Source organism: Pseudorca crassidens, chromosome 2 (genome assembly GCF_039906515.1).
Source record: "Pseudorca crassidens isolate mPseCra1 chromosome 2, mPseCra1.hap1, whole genome shotgun sequence".
In the NCBI taxonomy this organism is placed as follows: domain Eukaryota; kingdom Metazoa; phylum Chordata; class Mammalia; order Artiodactyla; family Delphinidae; genus Pseudorca; species Pseudorca crassidens.
The window spans coordinates 113,093,429-113,118,005 of NC_090297.1; the positions used below are offsets into that span (position 1 = coordinate 113,093,429).

The 24,577-nt window shown below is 46.7% G+C and overlaps 1 protein-coding gene across 1 annotated transcript; it reads left to right on the forward strand.

The window, feature by feature from the left end:
• The first annotated feature begins 90 nt into the window (after window positions 1-90).
• PRCC (proline rich mitotic checkpoint control factor) lies at window positions 91-23,452 on the forward strand. Its single transcript, XM_067728231.1, has 7 exons — window positions 91-841; window positions 11,039-11,086; window positions 13,708-14,274; window positions 16,536-16,631; window positions 18,540-18,683; window positions 20,705-20,770; window positions 23,009-23,452. The coding sequence occupies exons 1-7, from the start codon at window positions 371-373 to the stop codon at window positions 23,093-23,095; spliced, it is 1,479 nt and encodes a 492-aa protein (XP_067584332.1). The 5' UTR covers window positions 91-370; the 3' UTR covers window positions 23,096-23,452.
• The last annotated feature ends 1,125 nt before the right edge of the window (window positions 23,453-24,577 follow it).

A 24,577-nucleotide genomic window follows, 5' to 3' on the forward strand; every position in this document is an offset into this window, starting at 1 on the left:
TTCCTCGGACTCCAACTCCCGCCGTGCCTTGCGCTGAGCTCCCTGCGGCGGAGAATGGTGCTGTGGCCAAAGTGTTTTCTGGGAGTTGTAGTTCATATATTGGTGAGACGAGGAGGAGGTGGAGTGACTCGGCGGCCATTAGCTGTGTGTAGTTGCCCGGGACTAGGAGCCTAAGTGGAGAGGGAAGGCTTATTCGGTGGAAATCAACTGTGGGCATGGGCCTCTACCGGGACTACCCCTAGAGTACGGAGAAGGCGGGCTTTTTGGTTCACCGCCCCGCTAACTAGCGGGGCCCACTAGGCCTCCGGACATCCCCGGTGTCAAGTAGGCCTCGTCTGCCGGCAAGGGCGTCCCAAAGGCGGGAGGCGCCATGTCGCTGGTTGCTTACGCCAGCAGCGATGAGAGTGAGCCGGATGAGGCTGAGCCGGAGGCGGAGGAGGAGGAAGAGACGGCAGCCCCTACACCTGGGCCCACTTTAGGGGGCTTGTTCGCTTCTCTTCCCGCGCCCAAGGGTCCGGCCTTGCTGCCTCCGTCCCCCCAGATGCTGGCCCCAGCCTTTCCCCCGCCGTTGTTGCTGCCCACACCCACCGGAGATCCCCGGCTCCAGCCTCCTCCCTCCTTGCCCTTCGGTTTGGGAGGCTTCCCTCCACCTCCAGGCGTGAGCCCGGCTGAAGCGGCGGGAATTGGGGAGGGGCTGGGATTGGGGCTGCCCTCGCCCAGAGGCCCTGGCCTCAGTCTGCCCCCCCATATCGGCGGGGCCGGGCCCCCCCTGGGGCTTCCCAAGCCAAAGAAGAGGACAGAGCCGGTGAAGATTGCGGCGCCAGAGCTGCATAAGGGGGATGTGAGTATCTGAGGAGGGCACCCCCAAACTGCCCATTGGGTTTGGGCATGGGCTCAGCTGTAGGAGGGACTTGTGGAGATTGCGAGACTCTCTCCTGTAAATGCATCCGTTGATTCCGGACCGCTGGATTCCTGGTACAGTGCGATGAATTGAGCTGAAGTTTGTCGGCTTCGGGGAGTTAGGGTATTTGTCCATGCGGGTTTCTTCAAGCTGGATTCGCCTGCAGAAGGGCCATATACCATCACCTGGCACTGACAGGCCCAGGCCTAGGGACACTTGGTTCCACTCCGCCTTGTTGCATCTTCACCGCAGCCCAGTTTTGTTTTTGTTTTTTTTCCTCTTTCTGTCTTACACTGAGAACAGCATAAAATCTGGCACCTTAGGTAACAGGAGACAGGATTCCTGAGCCCTTGCTGAACATTCAGGACTAACCTTTTCCTTTGCCTCTGAACTTAAAAGCATCAGGCTTCGGAACGAAAAGGATAGGAATCCTGGATTCTGTGTTTGAGGGGAGTTAGGGAAGAAATTGAGTATTTGGTTAGTATAGATCGTTTACCAGGCACTGGCCCTTTCCTTCAATTGTCACAGAACTCTGGGAGATAACATTCTAATTTTTACAGATGAGAAACAGGTGTCCAGTATGCATGATCTTACCTGGCAAAGGGCAGAGTGAAGATTAAGGGTTTATCTGAACTCCAGGCCTGTGCCTCAGTTTCACGGTTTAGGTATTTCTCAAGCCTAGGTGAATTAGGACATTTGGGTCCTAGAGAGGCAACCAAGCTCTTGTCGTTTTCTGAATGTTGTATCAGAAAAATTGAAGGCCTTTTCTGGGGTGAGCACTTTGGGGGATAAAGGAGACAGCCTAGGGGCAGGTAATACTTTACAGTTATTTGGAGTTCTTTCCATTCTCTCTCTTCTAAAAGGTTAATTAGGTCAATCCCTGGCTCACCTTTGGTAACCCTCTGAGAGAAGCTGATTCTTGCCCTTTCTTTTCTTCAGACTCTGCCTGGAGGCTATTTCTCCCCCCCCCACCGCCCCCCCCCCCATGTATTAATGTTCTTTTCCTCACCTCTTTCAAATCTTGGCTTAAAAGACACGTTCTCGGTGAGGACTTCCTAGCCGACCTATTTAAATTGCAACTTCCTGTCACATGCTCCTCCCCACCCCACTTCTTTTATTTTTCTCTGTAGCACTGACATCTAAAATACTATACCACCGTCTAGCATACTGTATATTTTATTTGCCTTTCTCCTTTTGCTTGTATACAAGCTCCATGAAGATAGGCTTATTGTTTATTTTATTCGCTGCCATATCCCTGGTGGTTAAAACAGTGCCTGGCACAAGCTAAATACTACCTAAATATTTTGAGTGAATGAACTCAAATGAATATGGATTCTTTATAGAAGGAGTTTCCAGAATCTCCTTTACTACCTTGTTACAAACTTTTTTTTTTTTTTCTCTCTTTCTGTACGCGGGCCTCTCACTGTTGTGGCCTCTCCCGTTGCAGAGCACCGGCTCCGGACGCACAGGCTCAGCGGCCATGGCTCACGGGCCCAGCCGCTCCGCGGCATGTGGGATCTTCCCGGACCGGGGCACGAACCCATGTCCCCTGCATCGGCAGGTGGACTCTCAACCACTGCGCCACCAGAGAGGCCCTGTTCCAAACTTTTTTCCATATCGTTTCCCCCTTCTTTCTCACCTGAGTTTGTCATTTCTAAGTTTAGGTTCCCAGAAAGGCTTGTATTGCTCCACTGAAACTTAGTTTGGTCTTGATTTAACCTGGAACAAAGGAAAGTCCCTGAGTAGGACAGAGGAAAATAGGTTTGTTGTTTGGGGTGTTTTCTTTTCACAATTTTCCCACCAACTTTTCTCGCAGCCTAATTGTTACATCTGGTGGAAGATGGCACTTTAAACCTGCCTCCCTCCACCCTCCACAGTGACGGTGGAAAGGCTCATTTTTAGGTCTGCAAAGGTAGCATTAAGAAAAGTTGCTGGGGGCTTCCCTGGTGGCGCAGTGGTTGAGAGTCCGCCTGCCGATGCAGGGGACACAGGTTCGTGCCCCATTCAGGGAAGATGCTGCGGGGCGGTTGGGCCCGTGAGCCATGGCCGCTGAGCCTGCGCGTCCGGAGCCTGTGCTCCGCAACCACAGAGGCCACAACGGTGAGAGGCTTGCGTACCGCAAAAAAAAAAAAAAAAAAAAAAAAAAGGTGCTGGTAGAGGCTGTAGAATCTTCCATTTAGGCTGGCTGAAGTGGCAGAAAACTCTGAGGACTTCTAACTGTCCCTCCTTTGTGAGTATAATTTACTAAATTCCTGAGGTGAATCCTGATGTGGATAATTAAAATAAAGCCAAATCCTAGCCCTTAGCTGGTTCAGTTTCCCATTTTTGTTCTGTTCAAGTTAGTATTTTTGTTTTCTGAACATATAGTTCCTGGGAAGTGTAGCCTAAGAGAGTTCCAAGGTGATTAGGTGAGGGTGACTTTCGCCTTTGAAATAGTTGTGGTTCTAAGGCCCTGTGGTTCCAAGCTCTGTGTCTTGTGCTTATTGGGCTCTCAGTAAACATTTGAGTGAATGAATTAGGTTTCCTTAAATAATTTCCCTTTAGGGTTTGGTGCTGAAGTAGAAATAATTACTCTGAATTTTCATTCATTTGTTCGTTCAGTATTGAGCTGCTTCTCTGTGCCAGGAGCTAAGAGTACAGTAGTGAACATGATAGATCCTGTCACAAAAGGAGTTTATGGTCAATGTGGGGGAGACAGACAAGGAAATAGATTTTAGGTCAAGTCAGAGAAGAACCATGATAGAGCTGGTGCCATGGGAGCACTCCTCTGGGGCACTAACCCAGTTCACAGGTTGGGGAGGCTTCCAGGAGGAGTCGATGTCTAAACTTCAGAGATAAGACAGATGAGCAGAAGGTAGCCAGAGAAAGGGGCGATGGAGAGGAGAACATCAGGCAGGGGAACAGAATGTACAAAAGCCCAGAGGTGAGAGAATGAAAATGCTTTGGGGGAACCTTTTGTAAGGCACCATGGCTGGAGCGCATGGGTGGGCAGGGCAGTGATGAGAGATGAAGCTAGAGAGAAAGAGGCTGAGGCTAGATGATAATGGGCCTTGGAAACCATGCCAAGGCCTTTGTACATAATTCTAGGGTAGTGAAGAGCCCTTGAAGTCTGAGCAGGAATTCTCTGATCGCAGGGTGCTGAAAGATCTGGAGGGAGCAAGACTGGCAGAGAGTGTGAAAGATGATGGCGGCCTGGATAAGGGAGTAGCGGGGGCTGGAGAGAGCTGGAGGCTCCAGGTCTTTTTCTGAGGTAGACGTTTTAAGACTAGGGAATTGATTGGGTGTCATGGGTGAAGGAGAGGATTCCCGGCTGATCCCTTGCCTTTTGGCTCAGGCAGCTGGGAGGGTAGTGGTGCATTTAGGGAATACAGAGGCTGAGCAGATTGGGGATTAGATTTAATTGGTTACAAGTATCAGAAACCGCTCCTAGCTGGCTTAAATGGAAATGCGTCATAAGTATACTGAGGTACCTTGGAAAGGGCCTGGAATCAGGAATTGGAGATCTGTCGGAGACCCACACAGCTTCTCTGCACATTTGCTTCATTCTTCCTTGTCTGCAGACCAGTTTCCACTTCTCAACTTTTGTTGCAGGTGAAAGATGGCCACCCATACCTCCTTGGTTTTTAGTTTCTTCCTTTTAGTGATTGGCTCAGATTGACCTACAATCTCAGTCCCAGTTCTGGTTTTCCAGGGGAGAGGATATGATTGGTTTGGGTGAGCTCATCAGTCAGCTGCAGTCCGGGGACAGGGTGGTACCAAATTTCTCTCTCCAGGTGCACTGCAAAATCAAATTCAGTCAGCTTTTGACTTCTGTGAAGAATTAGGAATGACCCATAAAATGGAGAACCATCCTTTCCTTTTCCCTTTTTACTGTTCTTTTTCTGAACAGTGGTTTATTGTTGATTTTGCGGGCTTAGGGGATGCAGACTTCTAAAATTAGGATACCAAAAAAAACAAAATTAGAAGAATAAGTTTGCTGTAAGAGTTTTCTGTCATATAGTGTGCATTACAACACAAATAGAAATTTTAGGGTTATCTGGATCAGTATTACCCGTCCTTTTAGATTGTTTACCCAGGTAGTGGAAGATTTGAAGCTGTGAGATTGCAAGTTCACTAATTTTGCTCATTTCTGTTAGCCAAGTAATATAAGAGTAGACTGCGGTGGATTTAGCTAAGATTTAGCCCTAGATAGAAAGGGAAGGAGGAGCGCCCTAACACCTGTGGGGCACTTGCATAGTGTCCGACACGGTGCTGGGCACTTCAGCGACTCTGTAAGCTAAGTGTTACCCCTAGTTTACAGGTGAGGAGATAGGAATTTAGAGAGCAGAGCTAAAATCACACAGTTTGGGAGTAGCAGAAGTCGTATTTGTACCCAGGGTGTGTTCTGTTCCTTTCTATCATAGTGCCTACCAAAAAGATAGAACCACCTTGAGCAACCGGAACTATGAAAGTGATACGATGAGCAGTGCAAAAGTGGGAGAGAAAATGATGTCCTAACTGAAGGGTAGATGTAAGAACATATTTGAGACCAAAGGGTAGAGAAGTTGATGAATCTAGCTAATTGGGATAATAGCAGAGAGGAGTGTAGAAGTGATTAGAGTTTGGAGCCTGGGGGTAGGAGAGGCTGTGCTTGGGCCCTGATTTTCTTCTTGGCTCCTGGCCCTGGCAACTAGTGATTGCTTTTTTGGAGAGGGAGTCTGTCAGAACCAGAGCCTGGAAAGATAAGAGGGAGGCTGCCACGGGGAATGAGGCTCTGATAGATTAGCAGATCCCACTGGGCCTGGCTTAATGGAAAATGTCTGTTTCCGTTCTTGCTCAGCAGTCTCTGGGTGTGTGTGTCTTGTCACTCTTGGCAGCTGGAACAGAGAGGACAGTGGTGGCCATTGAGGCTCAGGCTCTAATGAGGCCAAGAAGAAATACAATACTTTCTTCTTAAGAGACACAACTGGTTTGTGTCTCTAAAACCCGGGAATGCCTGTTCTGGCCCAGCATACTTCTTCCAGCCCTGGGTGCTCCCGTATCTCTAGCATCACCCTTCTTTCTGGGTCTAATGAAACAGACCCACTCAGATCACCATTTGCTGGTCTTTAGCATTCTCTAGGAATTGACTCCACAGCCTCCATTTAATATACTCCTGTGGAAAACAGTTTGGCAGGTCCTCAAAAAGTTTATTAGAATTACCATGTGATCCAGCATTTTCACTCCTAGGTGAAAAGAATTGAAAACGGACTCACACAGATACTTGTATGCCAGTGTTCACAGCAGCACTACTCACAGTAGCCAGTAGCCAAAAGGTGGCAACAGCGCAACAGCCCAACTTATCAACAGATGGGTGGATAAACAAAAGTGTGGTATATACATGCAATGGAATATTATTCAGCCTTAAAAAGGAATGCAATCTGGTACATGCTACAACATGGATGGACTTTGCAGACATCATGCTAAGTAAAATAAGCTGGACACAGAAGGACACCTATTGTATGATTCCATTTATATGAGGTACCTAGAGTAGGCAAATCCAGAGATAGAAAGTAGAGTAGAGGTTACTGGGGGCTGGGCAATAGGGAATTATTGTTCAGTAGGTACAGAGTTTCTATTTGGGATGATGAAAAACCTCTGGAAATAGTGGTGATGGTTATACAATATTGTGAATGTACTTACTGCCACTGAATTGTACATTTACAAATGGTTAAAATGATAAATTTTATGTTATATATGTTTTACCATGATAAGGGGGAAAAAACCCAGTATACTCATGTGCCTCTCACCATCAAGGAAGTTCTTGTGTCTTAGTTAAATACTGTATTTAGGCTAAGCCCATTGCTTCTAGCTGGTTCCTGATAGAAGCTGAATTAATTTTTCTTTTAACTGCTCCAAGACAGCTGTATCCCCCCGACTCCAACCCTACCCTGTGACTGGAGGATATGTGGCACATCTCTTAGCTTTTGGCTTATTTATCTCCTCCTTTTCGGTACTCTGAACCGAAGTTTATTTTTTTGTTTGAGGTAGTTGGATAATTCCTTGCTGAGCTTTCCTTTCGCTTCCTGTTAGTTTTCATTCAGGCCCCCACATGCCCAGAAGTATTTTGAGTGGCATCTAGACCTCTTTTCATAGTGAACCAGTGAGTCCTGTGTTTCCAACCTCTTTAGTTGGCTAAAGTTAGTTCAGGGGGCAAGAGGTGGTTCTCATTCTATTTCCTCACCCTCCCAATGACCCTGGACTTCCTCTGTGGCCCTGGGTAGATTACTGAATGTCTCGGAGTCCTGTTTGCCAGCTTTAAGAGGTAAAGATTTATTTTTACCCCTCGCTCAGAGATGAATAGTCATGACTTAAGAAGTGTTTAGGGGCTCAGCACATGTTTTTGAGGGTCTTAGTGTTCTGTTTTAGGGAGTCTGTCATATTTTGTGCCCATCTTGAGATGGTTTATAATGGAGTTCATTAGGTTAGTACAAAACGTTCAAAGAAGGATGATTGTGAGTAGCCATAGCAGTTCTCTAAATCCAGAATTAATAAGGTGTTCCTAAAGTCTTTGTACATTTTGTGTGTGTGTGCGTGCGTGTGCGTGTGTGCGCACACGCGCTTTTAAACTTAGGTTGGAAAAAATAAAACAACTTAGGTTGACAGTGTAATGGAAACAATCTGACATTTAAGGAAAAATTGAATTTTCTTCCCACAGCTGATCTGGCCTTCAGTTCTATTAGCCGTGGGACAGTTTGCCTACACTTTCAAAGTAGCCACTTTCTGTTTGTCACAGGATCTGAGAAATAAAAGTATGCTTGTACAATTTTATAAACGTAATCATCTTAAACTTGATAAAATTTTATTTTCAGATTGTTTCCATTGGACGTATTGCCTTAGATGTTAAAGTTTAAACGTGCCTGGGGACTTCATGAAAACCTTGTATACCCCATAGTGAGGTGGCTCTGTGTGGTCTGCTGGAAAGGAGAAAAGTCTTCACGGTCAGAAGACAAGGGAAATGGTCAGTAGCCCCTGAGGCAGTGGGAGTTTGGAACAGAGAGAAAAGGTCAGAAATGCTTGGGTGTTTGGGGCTTAAGCCTTATTCTTCGGTTGTGTTTGACATCTTGGCAGACCAGAGAGAATAGTAATCCTTGAACTCTGTTAAGAATTTTAGTTTACATACATTTTCATGGATAGTAGCTCATGCAGTCTTTAGAACAATGTTGTGACATGGATAAGTATTATTGCTAACTGAGGCTTGGGGGGTTAAATGGCTCTTTGGGGATCCTCCCAGCGAATGAGTGGCAAAGCTGAGATTCAAACCTGTATTTCTTTTTTTTTTTTTAACATCTTTATTGGGCTATAATTGCTTTACAATGGTGTGTTACTTTCTGCTTTATAACAAAGTGAATCAGTTATACATATACATATGTTCCCATATCTCTTGCCTCTTGGTCTCCCTCCCTCCCACCCTCCCTATCCCACCCCTCCAGGCGGTCACAAAGCACCGAGCCGATATCCCTGTGCCATGCGGCTGCTTCCCACTAGCTATAAACCTGTATTTCTGATGTTGTGCCTTGTGCTCTCGGCTGTATCATGTGGGATCTGATCAGTGTGGATCTCAGGTCTGGACACGCACAGCTCAGCTGCAAAAACGTGACAGGTATTGCTGCAAAAGCATGGGAGCCTAAACTGATTCAGGTCCCGGTTCTGCCGTGTACTAGCAATTATTTAACCTCTCTGAGCCTTATTTTCCTTACCTGTAAAGTTGAGATAATAATGCCTACCTTGAAATTTTATTCAGGATTGAATAAAAACTTGTGAATAAATTGCCTGACACATAGTAGCTACTCAGCAAATGACTGTCCTGTCCTTTACTGCCCTTTCTCTTACCACCATATTTAAGTACTAAGACAGATTTCTCTTTTTTTAAAAAATATATATTTATTTATTTTGTTTATTATTATTATTTTATTTATTTATTTTTTTGTGTGTGGTACGCGGGCCTCTCACTGCTGTGGCCTTTCCCGTTGCGGAGCACAGGCTCTGGACGCGCAGGCTCAGTGGCCATGGCTCACGGGCCCAGCCGCTCCGCGGCATGTGGGATCTTCCCAGACCAGGGCACAAACCTGTGTCCCCTGCATCGGCAGGCGGACTCTCAACCACTGCGCCACCAGGGAAGCCCTGTTTTGTTTATTTGTCTTTGGCTGTGTTGGGTCTTCATTGCTACACACGGGCTTTCTCTAGTTGCGGCGAGTGGGAGCTACTCTTCGTTGCAGTGCGTGGGCTTCTCATTGCGGTGGCTTCTCTTTGTTGAGGAGCATGGTCTCTAGGTGTGTGAGCTTCAGTAGTTGTGGCACACGGGCTCAGTAGTTGTGGCTTGCGGGCTGTAGAGCACAGGCTCAGTAGTTGTGGTGCACGGGTTTAGTTGCTCTGCGGCATGTGGGATCTTTCTGGACCAGGGCTCGAACCCGTGTCCCTTGCATTGGCAGGCAGACTCTTAACCATTGTGCCACCAGGGAAGTCCAAGACAGATTTCTCTTAACAGGTTTTTTTAATACTACAATTGGCAGCAGTTAGTAATTAAAATCATTGTGTACTGACTACTGTGAGGTAATATCGAACTGTAAGATAGGGCCTTGGCTGTCAGAGTAAAGGGAAGAATACGCACGTGAAAAATGTAACATTTACACAGCAAGCACAAATGAATCTTCTTAACTGGACTGTAAGTTTCTTGAGGGCAGGGACTTTTTTCATGTCATGGCACACAGGAAAATCTTTGGAGCACAGTGGGGGAAGTGGTACAGGCTGTGCCTCTGGAAACCAGTGGGCCAGGACTCTACCTGCTCCAAGCCCTGCCTGATGCCCTGTGGGCTGAGTGGGTCGGTATCATCATAGTACCTATAACCCAGCCATAGGACACCAGCTGGGAAACTCTGTCTACGGTGCCTGGCACAGTGTCTTGCATACAGTAGGTTCTGAGTAATGATGATCAAAAAGTCCTTGTAGCACACAAATCCAAAAAGGAACCTGTGGACTTCCCTGGCGGTCTAGTGGTTAAGACTCTGTGCTTCCACTGCAGAGGGCATAGGTTCGATCCCTGGTGGGGAAACTAAGATCCCGCATGCCATGTGGTGTGGCCAAAAAAATAAATAAATGAAAATAAAATAGAAAACAACAACTTCCAAAAAACCCCAAAAGGAACTTGTGAGATATGAGGGTCAGTTGAGAAAGACAGGCAGAGGATTTGAGTTCTTTAGAATCTTGGAGATGAATAGGATCTTAGATTCTTGCCTAATCACCTTTGTTTACAGATGTCCCAAACCAAGGTGCTAAGAACAAATGGAAAACTTTTAAGGTTCTCAGTTTGGATATTAATTTTTTAAAATAAAATGTGAAAGCTTGCTCTTCATATGCCTTGCATCTTTTTGATAGTTGGAGATGCTGAGGAACTGGTATTGAGCTAAAAGTTTAGACATTTTTAGTGTGAGAGCTTGTATTAGAAACAATCCTGATGAGTCAGAGGAGTAACACAGATGAGCTCCCCTCTTGCTCCAAATTCTCACAGTCATCATTTGCTCGCCTTCTTCCTGGACACAAACAACTCTGTCTGGCAGACAATAGATCATACTTCGAGAGGGAATGGATTTCTCCAATGGCTTTGACCTTTAATACCTCATAGAAGAGTAGTTAACATACCACTTAATCCCAGTGGAGTTCCCCAGCCCTGTGGTTACGTTGTCTATATAAGTGGTTTTAGAAGTGAAACTGAGATTGGGTGAGATTGTGGGCCAAATCCCATTCATCTTCTAGTGGACAGATTTATAGGAAGAAGAATGGGTGTAGCTTTTTCTTTCCACCAAAGACTGAATGGGAGGAAGTAGTCTTAATTTAAAGGACTAGAAATGGATGCTAAGAAGGCTGTGCAACAGGTCTGGAGGTATGGGAATGAGTGACCGGGGGTGGTCAACGCATACCTTGTTCTCTGAAGCCGTTTGAGAGCAGGAAGGAAGCTCTGCTTTTTGGCTGGTTCTGGGGGGTGCATCTCGCATACAGAGGAGGGGCTCGGACAGGATGATGGCCCCTGTTGTCCAGTCCTTTATTTGTGCTTCATTTAATGTGGGTGCTTCTCCACTGTCCTTAAACAGTGAGGCCTTATTCCGTTTCTTTTTCTCTTAGTCAGATTCCGAGGAAGATGAACCCACAAAGAAGAAAACTGTCCTTCAGGTAAGCTTTGTGATGTAATAGAAGCCATTTCTTCTCTTCCCATATTGCTTCCTGAAAGATGGGAAATTTCCAGGTCAGGCGTAGAGCAAATGCAAGTATTGGACGACTGCCTGTTGGGTATAGTTTTGTTTTCCTGATAACATCAGACCTTGTGCTTCTCTACCCTCTCCTCGCTGTTCCCTGGCTTCAGCGCACTGGCGTCTCTCCTAGAGGACAGGCGTGGTAGGGAGATGAATTGGAACTCAATTTGATTCATTACATTTCAGGTAAAAGGATTATTTAGGAACGGTAGAATAAATGGATTGGTCAAAATGTTGTTATGGAACATCTGAACTTTAAAATTATCCATCTTCTCCCTGTCTCATTTTTAACCTGGAAAAGAAACACTTAAATAGCACTTACCAGGCACTAAGTGCTGTACCAGTGTTTAACTGATTTAATCCTCCTAATAGTGCCTAAGTCATAGCGTTATTATCATCCCCGTGTTACATACAAGGAAAACGAGAGCTTAAGGAACTTGCCCGAGGTCAGACAACTAGTGGGGACAGAGCTGGGGTTCAGACTGAGGCAGTCTGACTGTAGAGTCCAAGCTCTTACCTGCTGCATTTGGCTGCTGCTCTGTCATCAAGACCAGAAGTCCTTAACCAGACAGTGTCGGGAGATGATCTTGCTGCTGTTTCCTGTTTCCCCTTGTCCCCGTGCCTTTATTCTGACTCCCAGAAGTTTCTTCCTGTTCAGCTCCACACTCGGTGATTTATACATTCTCTGACCTCATGTTGATTATATGCCTCAGGAAGAGCAAAAGCAGTTCTGCCTTGAGACTTCCCTGGGGGCGGCGTAGTGGTTAAGAATCTGCCTGCCAGTGCAGGGGGCACAGGTTCGATCCCTGGTCCCGGAAGATGCCACATGCCGCGGAGCAGCTAAGCCCGTGCACCGCAACTACTGAGCCTGCACTCTAGGGCCTGTGAGCCACAACTCCTGGGGCCTGAGAGCCACAACTCCTGGGGCCTGCGAGCCACAACTACTGAGGCCTGCGCGCCTAGAGCCCGTGCTCCGCAACAAGAGAAGCCACTGCAATGAGAAACCTGTGCACCACAACGAAGAGTAGCCCCCGTTTGTCGCAACTAGAGAAAGCCGGCGTGCAGCAACGAAGACCCAACACAGCCAAAAAAACAAAAACAGTTCTGCCTTTATAAGGTTGCTGTCTCATGATTTAGGTATATGATGCTGAAGTTGCTCCTTCCCCTGACTCTGTTAAGGTGTCACTTCCATGGCTGGGAGGTGTTAGAAGGACAAAGTCATGTGAAAGTTAGAAAGATAACTAGTGAGAGTGATGTTGTGTCCATATTTGTAGTGGGTGATGGAGGAGGAATCATGGAAGATACTGACTTGCTGAGGCTGAATGAAGCCAGTTGTTCTCTGTTATCAGAATGGCTTCCTGGAGGACGTGGACTGGCAACTGAAGAGATGAGAGGACACTGGCTCAGAAGGCACCCCAGGAGTAAAAAGCAGTCTTCCAGATGGTAGGAAGAGATGAGTGCATAGAGAAACTCTGAGCTATTAAGGCAGAGTATGGACCCAGCACTGCCCAGGGATGTAGCCATGATCCCAGATGTATCTGAGAAGTCAGACACTTTGAAGGTAGCCTGAGGATGTGCTCCACCGGCCACCTCAGTCTGCTTTTTATGAACCTGAGCCTCTGGGGTCTACCAGGCTGAAATGACCCAAATCTGTGAACACAGACAGCAGGGAGAAGAGCCCATTTTCTGGATGAACAGTTCTGCCTGGCCTGCTTGACTCAGAAGTCTTATTTTACTCATTCTGGGCATTTCTTGGCTGAGAGAGCTGAAGTACATGGGTACTCCAGGACGGTGACACAATGACCTTGTTCCATTCTCCTTTTTCAGACTGACACCTCCCTCAGCCCTGCAGTTAGGCCAAGCTGGACCTGTAGCACATGGAAAGCAGAATCCCAGAGATTCTTATGAATAATAGCAACTCTGGTTGGGCTGAGGAACACTGGATAGGCTGAGCCAATTAGCTTACAAATTGATAAGTTAAATGCATGACTCTGGCGTAAGCAAGCTGAATATACCCCGTCTTTTCTTGGGTCGGGGAGGGAACTTCTGGCGGTATGTATGAATATCTTTTTCGGACATAGGCTTGCTCTTGACTTTGAGTGGCAATCCAAAGGAAGCAGGGAGTAGTCCCATGTTAAGAGGAACCGTTAGGACATAGAGGTTCAGTGATCAGCTGGAGAGAGCCCTGGGCTTTTTGCGAAGAAGGATGATGTATTTGCCAAATGTATTTATCATATTTGCAAAAAAATCAGAGTCAGGGAAGGCTTTGTGGGAGAGGGAAGTGGAGCTGGGTTGAGATGGATGAGGAAAACAGGGATGACATCTTACCTTGGGAGAAGCGGACAGCAGAATGGCCTGAGGTAGGAGGAGTCAAGTCCAGTTTGGATGACGTTAGTGGTCCGAGGTTAGACGGAAACAGGGCTGGTAAGATTTTAGGCTAGAGCACATATCTGTAATGCTTGTTCTTAATGTCAGTAGTATGTATCATAACATCTCACTTGTCATCTTTCTTCCCTCCTTACCCAAACCTGGGCTCACCAGGGATCCAGTGAGGGGACTGGTTTGTCCGCCTTGCTTCCCCAACCTAAAAACCTGACTGTGAAAGAGACTAACAGGTTGCTCCTGCCCCATGCCTTCTCCCGGAAACCCTCGGATGGCTCCTCTGACACTAAGCCCTCCAGACAAGCTTCTAAGACCAAGCCCTCTTCTCTCGCCCCTGTTGTGGGCACCACAACCACCACTCCATCGCCCTCTGCTATCAAGGCTGCTGCCAAGAGTGCTGCCCTGCAGGTGACGAAGCAGATCACGCAGGAAGAGGACGATAGTGATGAGGAAGTAGCCCCTGAGAACTTTTTCTCCCTCCCTGAGAAGGCCGAGCCGCCTGGAGTTGAGCCATACCCTTACCCCATTCCCACTGTCCCTGAAGAGTTGCCTCCAGGCACGGAACCAGAGCCGGCCTTCCAGGACGATGCAGCCAATGCCCCCTTAGAGTTCAAGATGGCAGCAGGCTCAAGTGGGGCCCCTTGGATGCCTAAGCCTGGGGATGACTACAGCTACAATCAGTTTTCCACGTATGGCGATGCCAATGCCGCTGGTGCTTACTATCAGGTGGGTAAGAGGCATGGAGGGCAGGCCAGGGAATGTTGGAGTACGGCCGTCAGGAGAGCTTTGAGCCAGTGATACGGGCTCTGTGGCATCACTTTGGCTGAATTAATGCATCTTCTGGTGTCTTGGTTTTCCTGTACCTGTCAGGCCTCAAAACATACTGCCTTTATGCTAAGTCTTGTAGTCTGATAGGTTGAAACATAATTGACCCGTTTATTCTGAAAACAAAATGTCATTGTAGGAGCTGATGAAAGGTATAGGGAGAAAGTGGAAGAGGAGCAGTCTCTAGTCTTAGAGATCCCAGGTGCTTCTGCAGATGTGAGTGAGGAGGATAAGTGAACTGTGGCATAGACTCCTAGACAGCAGTGAGTCCAAGAAGAGTTCTGGAGGCGGGGAGTGCTGAGGAGGACTGCAAGGGAGAGGAGGGACTGTGGAGGACAGGAGGGAATCTGGAGAGTTGAATGCAAAAGGGAATAAGGAGAATGGTGAGAGGCCTCGACTGAGTCACAGGAAGTTGAAGGGACTGAGGCAAGTCCCTGGAAAGAAGATGCTGGAGGACCATAGTTTGGGCAGAGATAGAGAATGGGGTTTGAGGGTGGTTTGGAGTTTGAATCTCAAACTATGTGAGTCTATTACTTAACTGCCTCTCTGAGTCTCAGATTTCTCAGCTCTAAAATGGGAAGAATACTAGCAACTTCAGGGTTGTTAGGTAGAATTACATTGGTTTAGCGTGCTGCCTGGAACATAGCAAATGCTCAGTAAATGGTTATGATAACTTTTTATTCAAATGTTATTTGGAAGAGCGGTTTAAATTGTTCTATGTGGCCTCAGAGAGTGAGAATATATGAGGCCAGGTTGTAAATAGGTTTAAGAAAGACTTTTCCAGTGGTCAGAGCTTCCTGAGATGGAGAGGGCTCCCAGGAGTTCGAGGACTCACGGCAGTGGTGGAGGTGGAACAGAGGCCTCTGGCCGGTCCTGTGGCTGGGCAGCTGTAGGAAGTTTTCCTGCCAGCATGCGATGGTTTCAAGACTTCAGTCTTCTTCAGCCACTGTGATTCTCTGAATGGTCAGTGTTAATCTTATCTACAGTCTAGGCAGTGGGCTTTGAAGGCACTCTGTTCTGATCAAAGACCTTGAGAACTATTTGCCGTTAAACCTTGTTGTATCCTGTAGGCTGATCAGGGACAATGCATCTCCCCCTCAAGGTTGTTAGAAGGAAGGAGGAACATGAGTGTTTTGATCTCTTTAGCAGGAGAAAAGAAAAAAAAAAAAATCTAAGAAACCACTAGTTTACATCCAGCAAATGAGTATCAGTTGGAATTCTGTATGCAGTTACGAACATTATTGGGGTAATCTGTGCAAATTAAAGCACTTTAAATACACTAGGGGGCCCTGCAATTTAAATGTATGTTATTATCAATACTTTTAATGAAAATTAATTACTCTGGGTTTTTATGTATTATTTTTATTCAGAATTAAACCTTTATAGCTCACTATAAAGTGAATGTTTTTAGAGGAGCATTTCTTGGAGTTCTGGGCAAAGGTGGAAGAATTAGGAAAAAGTGCAGGCAGGGAGGAAACAGTTTCTCAGCCCTGTGGCTGCCTGACTCGGCCACAGTAGGGGCCTTGCCCTTGCCTTCACCCCTCTTCCTCTAGGGTCCATAACAACATCTGGACAGCTCACCTCTAAAGGGAAATCATCAATTCCTGAACTGAAAATCTGGTAATGCAAACCTGGTTTCAAACCTGGTTTGTTCCCAGCTTTGTAAATTCCATACCACCCTTGTAGGGGTTGATTTTTATCCGAGATCTGCAACCTCCCTGCCTGTTTCAGTGATCTCCTGTGTCCAGGGTGCTAGATAGGACGAGGAGCGTGAATGGCATGCCTCACACCTCTCACCTCTGCTCACACTGGATTCTGCTGGGGTCTTACGAGCAGGAGCAGGGCTGAGGCGCAGTAGAGGTCAGGAGTGGAAACCACTCTTGGGAAGCGGCCAGGGGAGCAGGGGGTAAATTGAAGCCAGAGAGAACGTCTTTATTTCTTACCTCTCTTCCCTAAAAAATATCCGTCTGGATGGTGCAGATGAGAAGAAAGTGTGGTTCTTGAGTTATAGCGTAGGTCCTTAGGATCTGTGCTTTTACTGGTCCATTTGAGGGTCTGTAGTGTGGGTGTGGGTGTCACCACTGCCTCTTTGATGAGGGTTTTCTTTGTCCCCTCTCCACTGTGCCCTCAGTTGGTGTGTTTTTTTCCCTCCTTGACTGCAGGATTATTACAGTGGTGGCTACTATCCCGCACAGGACCCAACTCTGGTCCCCCCACAGGAAATTGCCCCAGATGCCTCCTTCATCGATGACGAAGCAGTAAGTTAACAAAGCACAAGTGACCATCTTTAACCCCTGGTCACCAGGTTTCAAATCTGAAGCTAAAGGAAATTCCTTCTTTTTTTTTTAAACTACATTCACTTAGGATTAGGTTTGGCAACATATAATTGAGAAACTTCAAGTAATACTGGCTTATGTAAGGGAAGTTAACTTTTTTCTTCATAAAAGAAGGCTAGAGGTAGGCAGGCGAAGGCTGGTATGGCAGCTCCACAAAGCTGTCAGGAGTCCAGTCCCCTTCTGATCATTACTTTGCCCATCCCTAGGTTGTGGCCTTTATTCTTAGGGTGAGTGATAAGAATAAGAATGGGGCTTCCCTGGTGGCGCAGTGATTGGGAGTCCGCCTGCTGATGCAGGGGACACGGGTTCGTGCCCCGGTCCGGGAGGATCCCACATGCTGCGGAGAGGCTAGGCCCGTGAGCCATGGCCGCTGAGCTGCGCGTCCGGAGCCTGTGCTCCGCAATGGGAGAGGCCACAACAGTGAGAGGCCCGCGTACCGCAAAAAAAAAAAAAAAAAAAAAGATTAAGAATGTAGCTAAGTCCACTGCCATCATTACTGCCTACCAGGCAGCAGAGTAGAGAAAGAAAGTCATCTCCCCTTTTAGGAGACTTCCTGAAAGTTTCTAAGAACACTTCCCCTTCTGTCTTACTGCCTAGAACCTGGTCACATGGCCATATCTAGTTGCAAGGAAATGGAGTCTTTTCGCTGGGTGGTAATATGCCTAGCCGAAGTGTTGGGTTCATTCATACTAACGGAGACAGGAGAGTGGATTTGGGGAGGGAACAGCAGCCACAGTAAATAACCCTGTGTTTCACATCACTGTGTTCCCTGCTGCTGAGCTTTTCCCCAACTCAGCACAAGGGAAGATGAAAACCCCATGTCCTGCGGCCATCTGGTCATGTTCAGGAGATAAAGTATTCCATCTGTAGGGAGGTCACAGCCTATTAGGAGTGTGTTGGAGAAATTGGGGATTCTACCTCTTTGCATGCAAGTTCTTATAAAAATAATTTTCATCTCACCTTTTCACAGAAAGATGTGCATCCCTTTGCAAACTTCTGCCTGTGGTTAATACTGTGTTCATCCACCTCCCTGTGTATATCCTCCTTGACAAGTTCAGTAGTTAGGCCCTTTTTGTTTTAAGCCTAGGAGGCAGCAGAGAGCTCATCCAGTGGCAAAAGTCAGCTTCTTATGGGTAGAGTGACCCCAGGAGGCCTTGCTAATGCTCAGACCACAAGCTGGGTTTCATTGCAGGTTTCCGAGTGTTATTGAATTTAATTCCCCTTTGCTCACACTCCTTCTAGGCATATCTCCTGGTGACTTGTGGTGTGATTTTTTTTTTTTTTTGAGGAGGAAAGAGTAGCAGTCTCCTAGAAAATTTGCCAGGTCTTTTTTTGAGGCTTCCTCTCTCCCCATCTCTACGTTCTCCTTCTCTCATGTCTGGTCTGTCGTGCGGTCTGCTGATTTGGTGATACTGAACCAATGCGAAGGAACAGACATGTTAAAAGAACCAATTTTTAGAAGAGAAATCCTAAAATTTTTTTTTTTGTACCGTTAATTTGAAAATAGTATGCAGTCCTTTTAGGCAGATACAATTTATAAATAATTGAATACAAATTCATATCAGTGATTCTCTGCACTCGCTTATGTTTGGGAATACATTTTGGCCTTCCTTTCCCTGAGGCCAGGAGAACCTCTGAGAAGTAACCTTTCACCTGGCTTTAAGGCCACTTGGTAGGTGGCACGGTGAAAGGACATACTGCATAGAGAGAATTAAGGGTGCAATGGAATTGGGGAGGCCCAAAACCATTCCATAAACTCTGGATCCTTGGTGACATCTCCTGACCCCCTACCCAGACCCCCCACTCCTGAATTTTTTCCCCCTTTTCCAGTTTAAGCGGCTGCAGGGCAAAAGGAACCGAGGGAGGGAGGAGATCAACTTTGTGGAGATCAAAGGTGATGACCAGCTCAGTGGGGCCCAGCAGTGGATGACCAAGTCATTGACAGAAGAGAAAACCATGAAGTCATTCAGCAAAGTAAGTGGGAAAGGTCTAGTGGGTGGCCAAAGCAAAATCTGACCCCCAAACCCCATTGTTACTGTCCCAGCACCTTTAGCAAACACCTGTTCCCCTTGGTACTGGAGTGTACACCAAGCCTCCCAGATAGAGCTCCCGCCTTTCAGAATTTGCAGCACTTTGCTCTCCATCTGGGTGGTGGAGTCTGGTTACTGAGATTGGATGGTTGAAACACTTTCCTAACCTGCAGTTGGGAAGATCTCTGATATGTGTGGCTCCTTCCCTGGCTGGACGGGATCCATAGCTGCTCTTCCTTCTCTCTGCAGTCATATCCCTCTCTCCATTCTGTTAAGTTGGGACCTGGCACAGCACATCTGTGAGGTGTGGGCACAACAGAGCCTCAGAAGCCCTGGGGTCCTAGGTGCTGAGTGTACATGTCCTTCTCTCTCCTTTCTTTCCATTATTTATTGTAGCCAGCTGTAGTCTTTTCAGATGCTTTATGCCTCACATTTCCCACACCACACTCCTACCTTCTCTCTGCTAGTTTTCTTCAGTCAGTATGATGAACATCTCTTCACCTAGTAGCTGAGTACAGCAAATGTGGACATTTATGAGCCTGCCACAGGGGGGAAAATGTGGGGAACCCTGGATTCTAGCCGAGCACCAGTAAGGCCAAGGTCGGGCATTTTATTCCCTTCTCTATCCATTTTCTTTGCTTTGTTCTGTGGCCACAGATGGCCATCTGAGCCCCAGCCATTTGTTTTAACTGAATGTTGGCGGCCATACAGGACAGAGCAAAGGATTGTGGTTAGATCAGCATAGATCCATCATTGTTTACTGGAAAAACCACTTAGGAGAGCATGCTCTACTAACTGTGGGTCGAGAAGCATCATCACATAGTAATAGCTACTGTTGTCAGTGCTCACTGTGGGCCAGGAATGGAGCTGGATGTTTTATGTTTGTCATCTTTAACTGTCATATTAAATGATATTAAATAGCATCAAGGAATTGGAGTTTGCTGTTTTCCCAGGTCTGAGGTTTTTTTCCATCATCTCATTGTATTGAGCTAGATTGAAAAAAAAGGAGAGAAAGATACAGTTCCTGTCCTTGAGGGGTTTACAGTGTAGTTGAGAAAAAGAGATTTAAGGACACTTGAGTGTAAATGATTATGGTGCAAATTGATTACATAAGTGCTGAGGAGACTCCAGAGAGGAGTTTTGGGAGTTGGGTGAGGCTGATTAGGAAGCTTCTAGTCTGAGACAAGACTGGCAGAGGACAGAAAAACCGCAGAATGAAAGCCCAGACCAATATAGACTTTGACAGTAAATCATTTGCATCAGTTTGGTTAGGGGTTCAGTGCAGTTACGGGTGGAGGCTGGAAGATTGGAGAGAGGTGGGGTGATGGCGAAAATCTAATTCCAGGGAAGTTGTTTGTTGGCAGTTACTAGAATGAGGGACTGGGGTTTCAGCCAGAGGTGATTGATGGGAGAGAGCTTGGTAAGCAGTAGGTAGGAGATAGGCTAGACATCTGGCCTGACTGGGGAGAGGTGAACAGAGATGAAGAGGGCCTAAAGGGGAGATGGGCAGAGTGGGTGGTGAGAGAGTCTGGAGGGCGGGAGGAAAGGAGGGAGGAAGGTCTCCTGGACCCTGGCACTTCAGCTGTTTTAGACTGACTGCAGGCAGTAAAGCTGGTATCAAGTGCCCACTGTGGGCAGAACACCATGCTTGGTGCTGGGGGTGGGGTGGGGTTACTTACCAAAGACGTGTAGTAGACAGTCCTGACCCCATAGGATTTCCAGTCTAATGGGGATGTTAGCTGGCTATTTTAGGCAAGTAGTCTGAGCTTGGGAGTTTTGCATAATGGCTTTAATAAAAATAACTGTAAGTATACAGACATAAAAACAGCTCCAAGCTGACTTTTCCCCCCTAGGATTTGGGCTGTGTATAGTTGGTTTCTTAATGCCCAACCTTGCCTCATTGGGGCACGTGAGAAACTTCCACTTTTCTTTCAGTGGGTTAATGATTGTTTTCTTCCCTTGCAGAAGAAAGGTGAGCAGCCAACAGGCCAGCAGCGGCGGAAACACCAGATCACATATCTTATTCATCAGGTGAGAGGGCTGAGGGCCCTGGCCTGCCAGGCAGGATCCCTGTAAACCTGGGGATTTGAAGGCTGAGATCTAGGCTAAGAAACTTCCAGCAGGCACCCTCCCCAGTTCTCCATACGGCCACTAGGTGGGGATGTGTCCTTCGGAATTCTCCTACTCTGCATCAGTCTCACTTTAGATAAGACTCAAGTACAGGTGCTTGGAATAAACTCTGTAAGTGAAAATTCAGATATTCAAAGCATAAAGGTAAGCGGGGAGTGAAATGGTTTATCACAGGGTTCTTTCAAATAGCAAGTTTATCTGATAATTTAAAAAACTTTAGGGACTTACCTGGTTGCGCAGTAGTTAAGAATCCACCTGCCAATGCAGGGGACATGGGTTCGAGCCCTGGTCTGGGAAGATCCCACATGCTGCAGAGCAACTAAGCCCGTGCGCCACAACTACTGAGCCTGCACTCTAGAGCCTGCGAGCCACAACTTCTGAGCCTACATGCCACAACTACTGAAGCCCGTGCGCCTAGAGCCCGCGCTCCGCAACAAGAGAAGCCACTGCAGTGAGAAGCCCGCCCACCGCAATGAAAACCCAATGCAGCCAATAAATAAATTTTAAAAAATTAAAAAAAACTTTAAAGAAAAATTGGTTCACCAACTTTTAGCAAAACATCCACCTCGTGAGGAAGTTGGTTTTATTTATGTTCTCCATTTCTGTGGCAGGAAACATCATTGCAAATAATTCAAAATTACAGATAATCCAGAATATCTTCTGGAATGAGAATATGTCTTGGTATTTATTTGATAGGACCTGGCAGCTTTCAAATATTCACTGAATCACTGAATATCTTTTCGAGACCTACTGTACTAAATGCTGTCAAGGGTGCAGACAGGAATAAGACTCTTTCCTGGCCATTTCCCTGGGGAGTGTATATGCTGGTTGGTGATTTCCGTGGCAAAACTTGCTTTCGTTGTTCTTATCATATTTTCACATTCCTTTTCAGAGACTCCTTTGTACCCTTACCCTGTCTTATTGTTTGTAGGGAAAGAATTTGAGGGTAGGGTCTTTCAAAATTGTTTTAAATTTATTTTTTAATTATTTGTTTTTGCTAGCTGCTCCCCTGTAGGGTCTTTTTTTAAACCCAAACCCTTAGCACCCCACCCCATTCCAGGGGAAATGAGCAGGTATCAGCTAGCTTGTGGGAGTGGGGTTGAGGAGCCCCATTTCTAGGGTGGCGCTTGTACCTTCCCAGAATGCAATGTAGAGCCAGGAGTTGTTGCAGTCAGAAGGAGAAAGCATTAATTCTAGTTCCTTCCAGTCAATTTTTCACAGCTTCAGTTTATACTTGAAAGCGGTGTGAATTTCTGGGGTACCATATACACTGTATTCAACACAACAGCAAACTGTGGCTCCAGACTAAGTTATTATTGGTTGGTGTCCTGTTTTGACCTGTCCAAGTCTTTGAGGCTGTCCTCTCCCACTTGGCTAGTTAGGTATCCAAGGTAGCCAGTTGTCTTTCTTTCAGATGCCAGATTCAGTTTCTCATTTGTCCATTTCCCACTTGAGCATCTCAGTTTTAATTCTAGCTGATGAAGGACCAGGATTCTTGAGTCTTTATTCTGCTTAAACCCTATTAGCTCCCCAAAGAGATGGTTTTTCTTTGCTTTCTCAGGGTCTTCCCCTTCTGCTTGAATAAGGGAAAATTAAATCTTTCAAGGGATTTGCTTTTTCCACCTAATTGTTTTGATGGGAGAAAGGCTCTATTTTTTATTTTTTAAAATATTTTATGTAACACTATTCTAAATATACATACCAATATTATTAAATGAAATAAGTGAAAAAAAAGATGTTGGGGGTAGGAGTTTATTAATTTTTTTTTTTAATTTATTTTTGCTGTGTTGGGTCTTCGTTTCTTTGCGAGGGCTTTCTCTAGTTGTGGCAAGCGGGGGCCACTCTTCATCACGGTGTGTGGGCCTCTCACTATTGCGGCCTCTCTTGTTGCAGAGCACAGGCTCCAGACGCGCAGCCTCAGTAGTTGTGGCTCATGGGCCTAGTTGCTCCGCGGCATGTGGGATCCTCGCAGACCAGGGCTTGAACCTGTGTCCCCTGCATTAGCAGGAAGATTCTCAACCACTGCGCCACCAGGGAAGCCCGGGAGAAAGACTTAAATTGGGAAGTGCACAGAGGCAAAAGAAAAATATTTCTCAGAACCTTAGTGTGACTCTCCCCTGCCCCTTCTTCCTCGCATAGGCTAAGGAGCGGGAGCTGGAACTGAAGAACACCTGGTCGGAGAACAAGCTCAGCCGCCGGCAGACCCAAGCCAAATATGGATTCTAGGGCTGTGGACCTGACTGCCCCCTGGATCTCCTGCTGCCCAGCTGGCCGGGCCCCCAGCTTCGTCTCTGGGACCCCAGCTGTTCCAAGCCCAGGATCTCCTTCCCTGAGGACCCAGCCCTCGCCTCTGCGAGAATGAACATATTTGATAGATTTTTCTTAACAAAAGTTAGAAAATTCAGCTCCTTTGTGTCTTGGAGCTAGCAGAGACTCAAGTGATGCCTCAGAAGGGGTTCTGAGTTCTTGGATGGGAGTTTTGCTCTCTGTTGGGTGTGACGAAATGTTGAACCCCTCCATCTTTTTTTTTTTTTTTTTTTTTAAACCAGGGATGTCTGTTGAAATAAAACATTCAGTCTGACAGATGCTGCCTGCCCTGACCCTTTCCTACTTTTAAGTGAGGTCTCTTTTTTTGGACCCTTCTCATTTGTTATCCTGTCTTTGGATCTCAATATTTACTTTGTGTAAAGCAACCTCCAAACTATCGTGAGCTGCCTTATGATTACTTTGCATCTTTTCTGAGTACTCACCATCTAAACTGGGGTCATGGCCATTGAAGACTCTAGGAATTGTACCAACAATTTTGTATGGGACAGGGGCCTGTGATCCCAAATATGGAAAGTGTTGCTGATCTCGGGTATCCCTGAAGACTGGGGGAAGTCAAGGAGATTGTTTCTGTGACATGAAAGAGTTGTTGGACATGAAAAAGTGGTGAAATGCCTGTCCCTCAAGATGAGTCAGATTTATACTGGTTGTCATCGACCTGGGCTGGTTTGGAAGCTTTGCACAGAGCTTGGGGGCTAGATAGATCTTGGAGATTTCTGGACTCCTAGCTTTTTGCTTGAGAGGGAGGGGCAGGTTGGGTGGGTGGATGGATGGGAAAGGGAGGTGGCAGGGTCTGTGACTTGAGTTAGCTGTAGGGCACTGTGGTGCCCAGGAGCCACAAGATAGGTGGCATGATTCCTCCTCGGAGCAAGGTTCAAGTAGAGATGGAAGATACCGGGTATCGTTCACCAAGCAGCATGCAAATCCTACTGTAGACACTACTGAAACCTGTTGCTGAGGATACTGGGACTCCAGTAGGGCTTGACTGCAGTGGCTTCCTGCAGGAAGGGACTGTTAAACTCCTGCAAGAAGAAAAGCCTTAGGTGCTAGGCAGAGCAGTGTTAACTGGACAAAGATGCCTGACTCTAGTCGTTGCAGGTTCTGAATGGGGAAAACACTAGGGGGAATTGGTGTTTGACAGTCCTGGTGACAGGAAGGCTAAGGCCAGAGGGGCAGTTTGAAGAAGTGTGTGGTGGGGACTTGGAGACTAGAAGAAGTGAGGAATCTCATCATGCTTCTGCTCTTGTCGGCTGGGGTAACTTGAGGAGTCTGTTTCTCATTAAGTACAGAGGAGGGTTTCATCACTTACAGGAAAACCACCCGCTTATCTGAAATCTGACCTACTTCAGGTTGGAGCCAGACAGGGCTCCTGCATCCCACAGG

Coding starts and splice junctions, on each gene's coding strand:
- PRCC (XM_067728231.1), top strand. CDS start 371: ATGTCGCTGGTTGCTTACGCCAGCAGCGATGAGAGTGAGCCGGATGAG. Junction 14,275..16,535: donor CCGCTGGTGCTTACTATCAG/GTGGGTAAGAGG, acceptor CCTTGACTGCAG/GATTATTACAGTGGTGGCTA. Junction 18,684..20,704: donor CCATGAAGTCATTCAGCAAA/GTAAGTGGGAAA, acceptor CTTCCCTTGCAG/AAGAAAGGTGAGCAGCCAAC.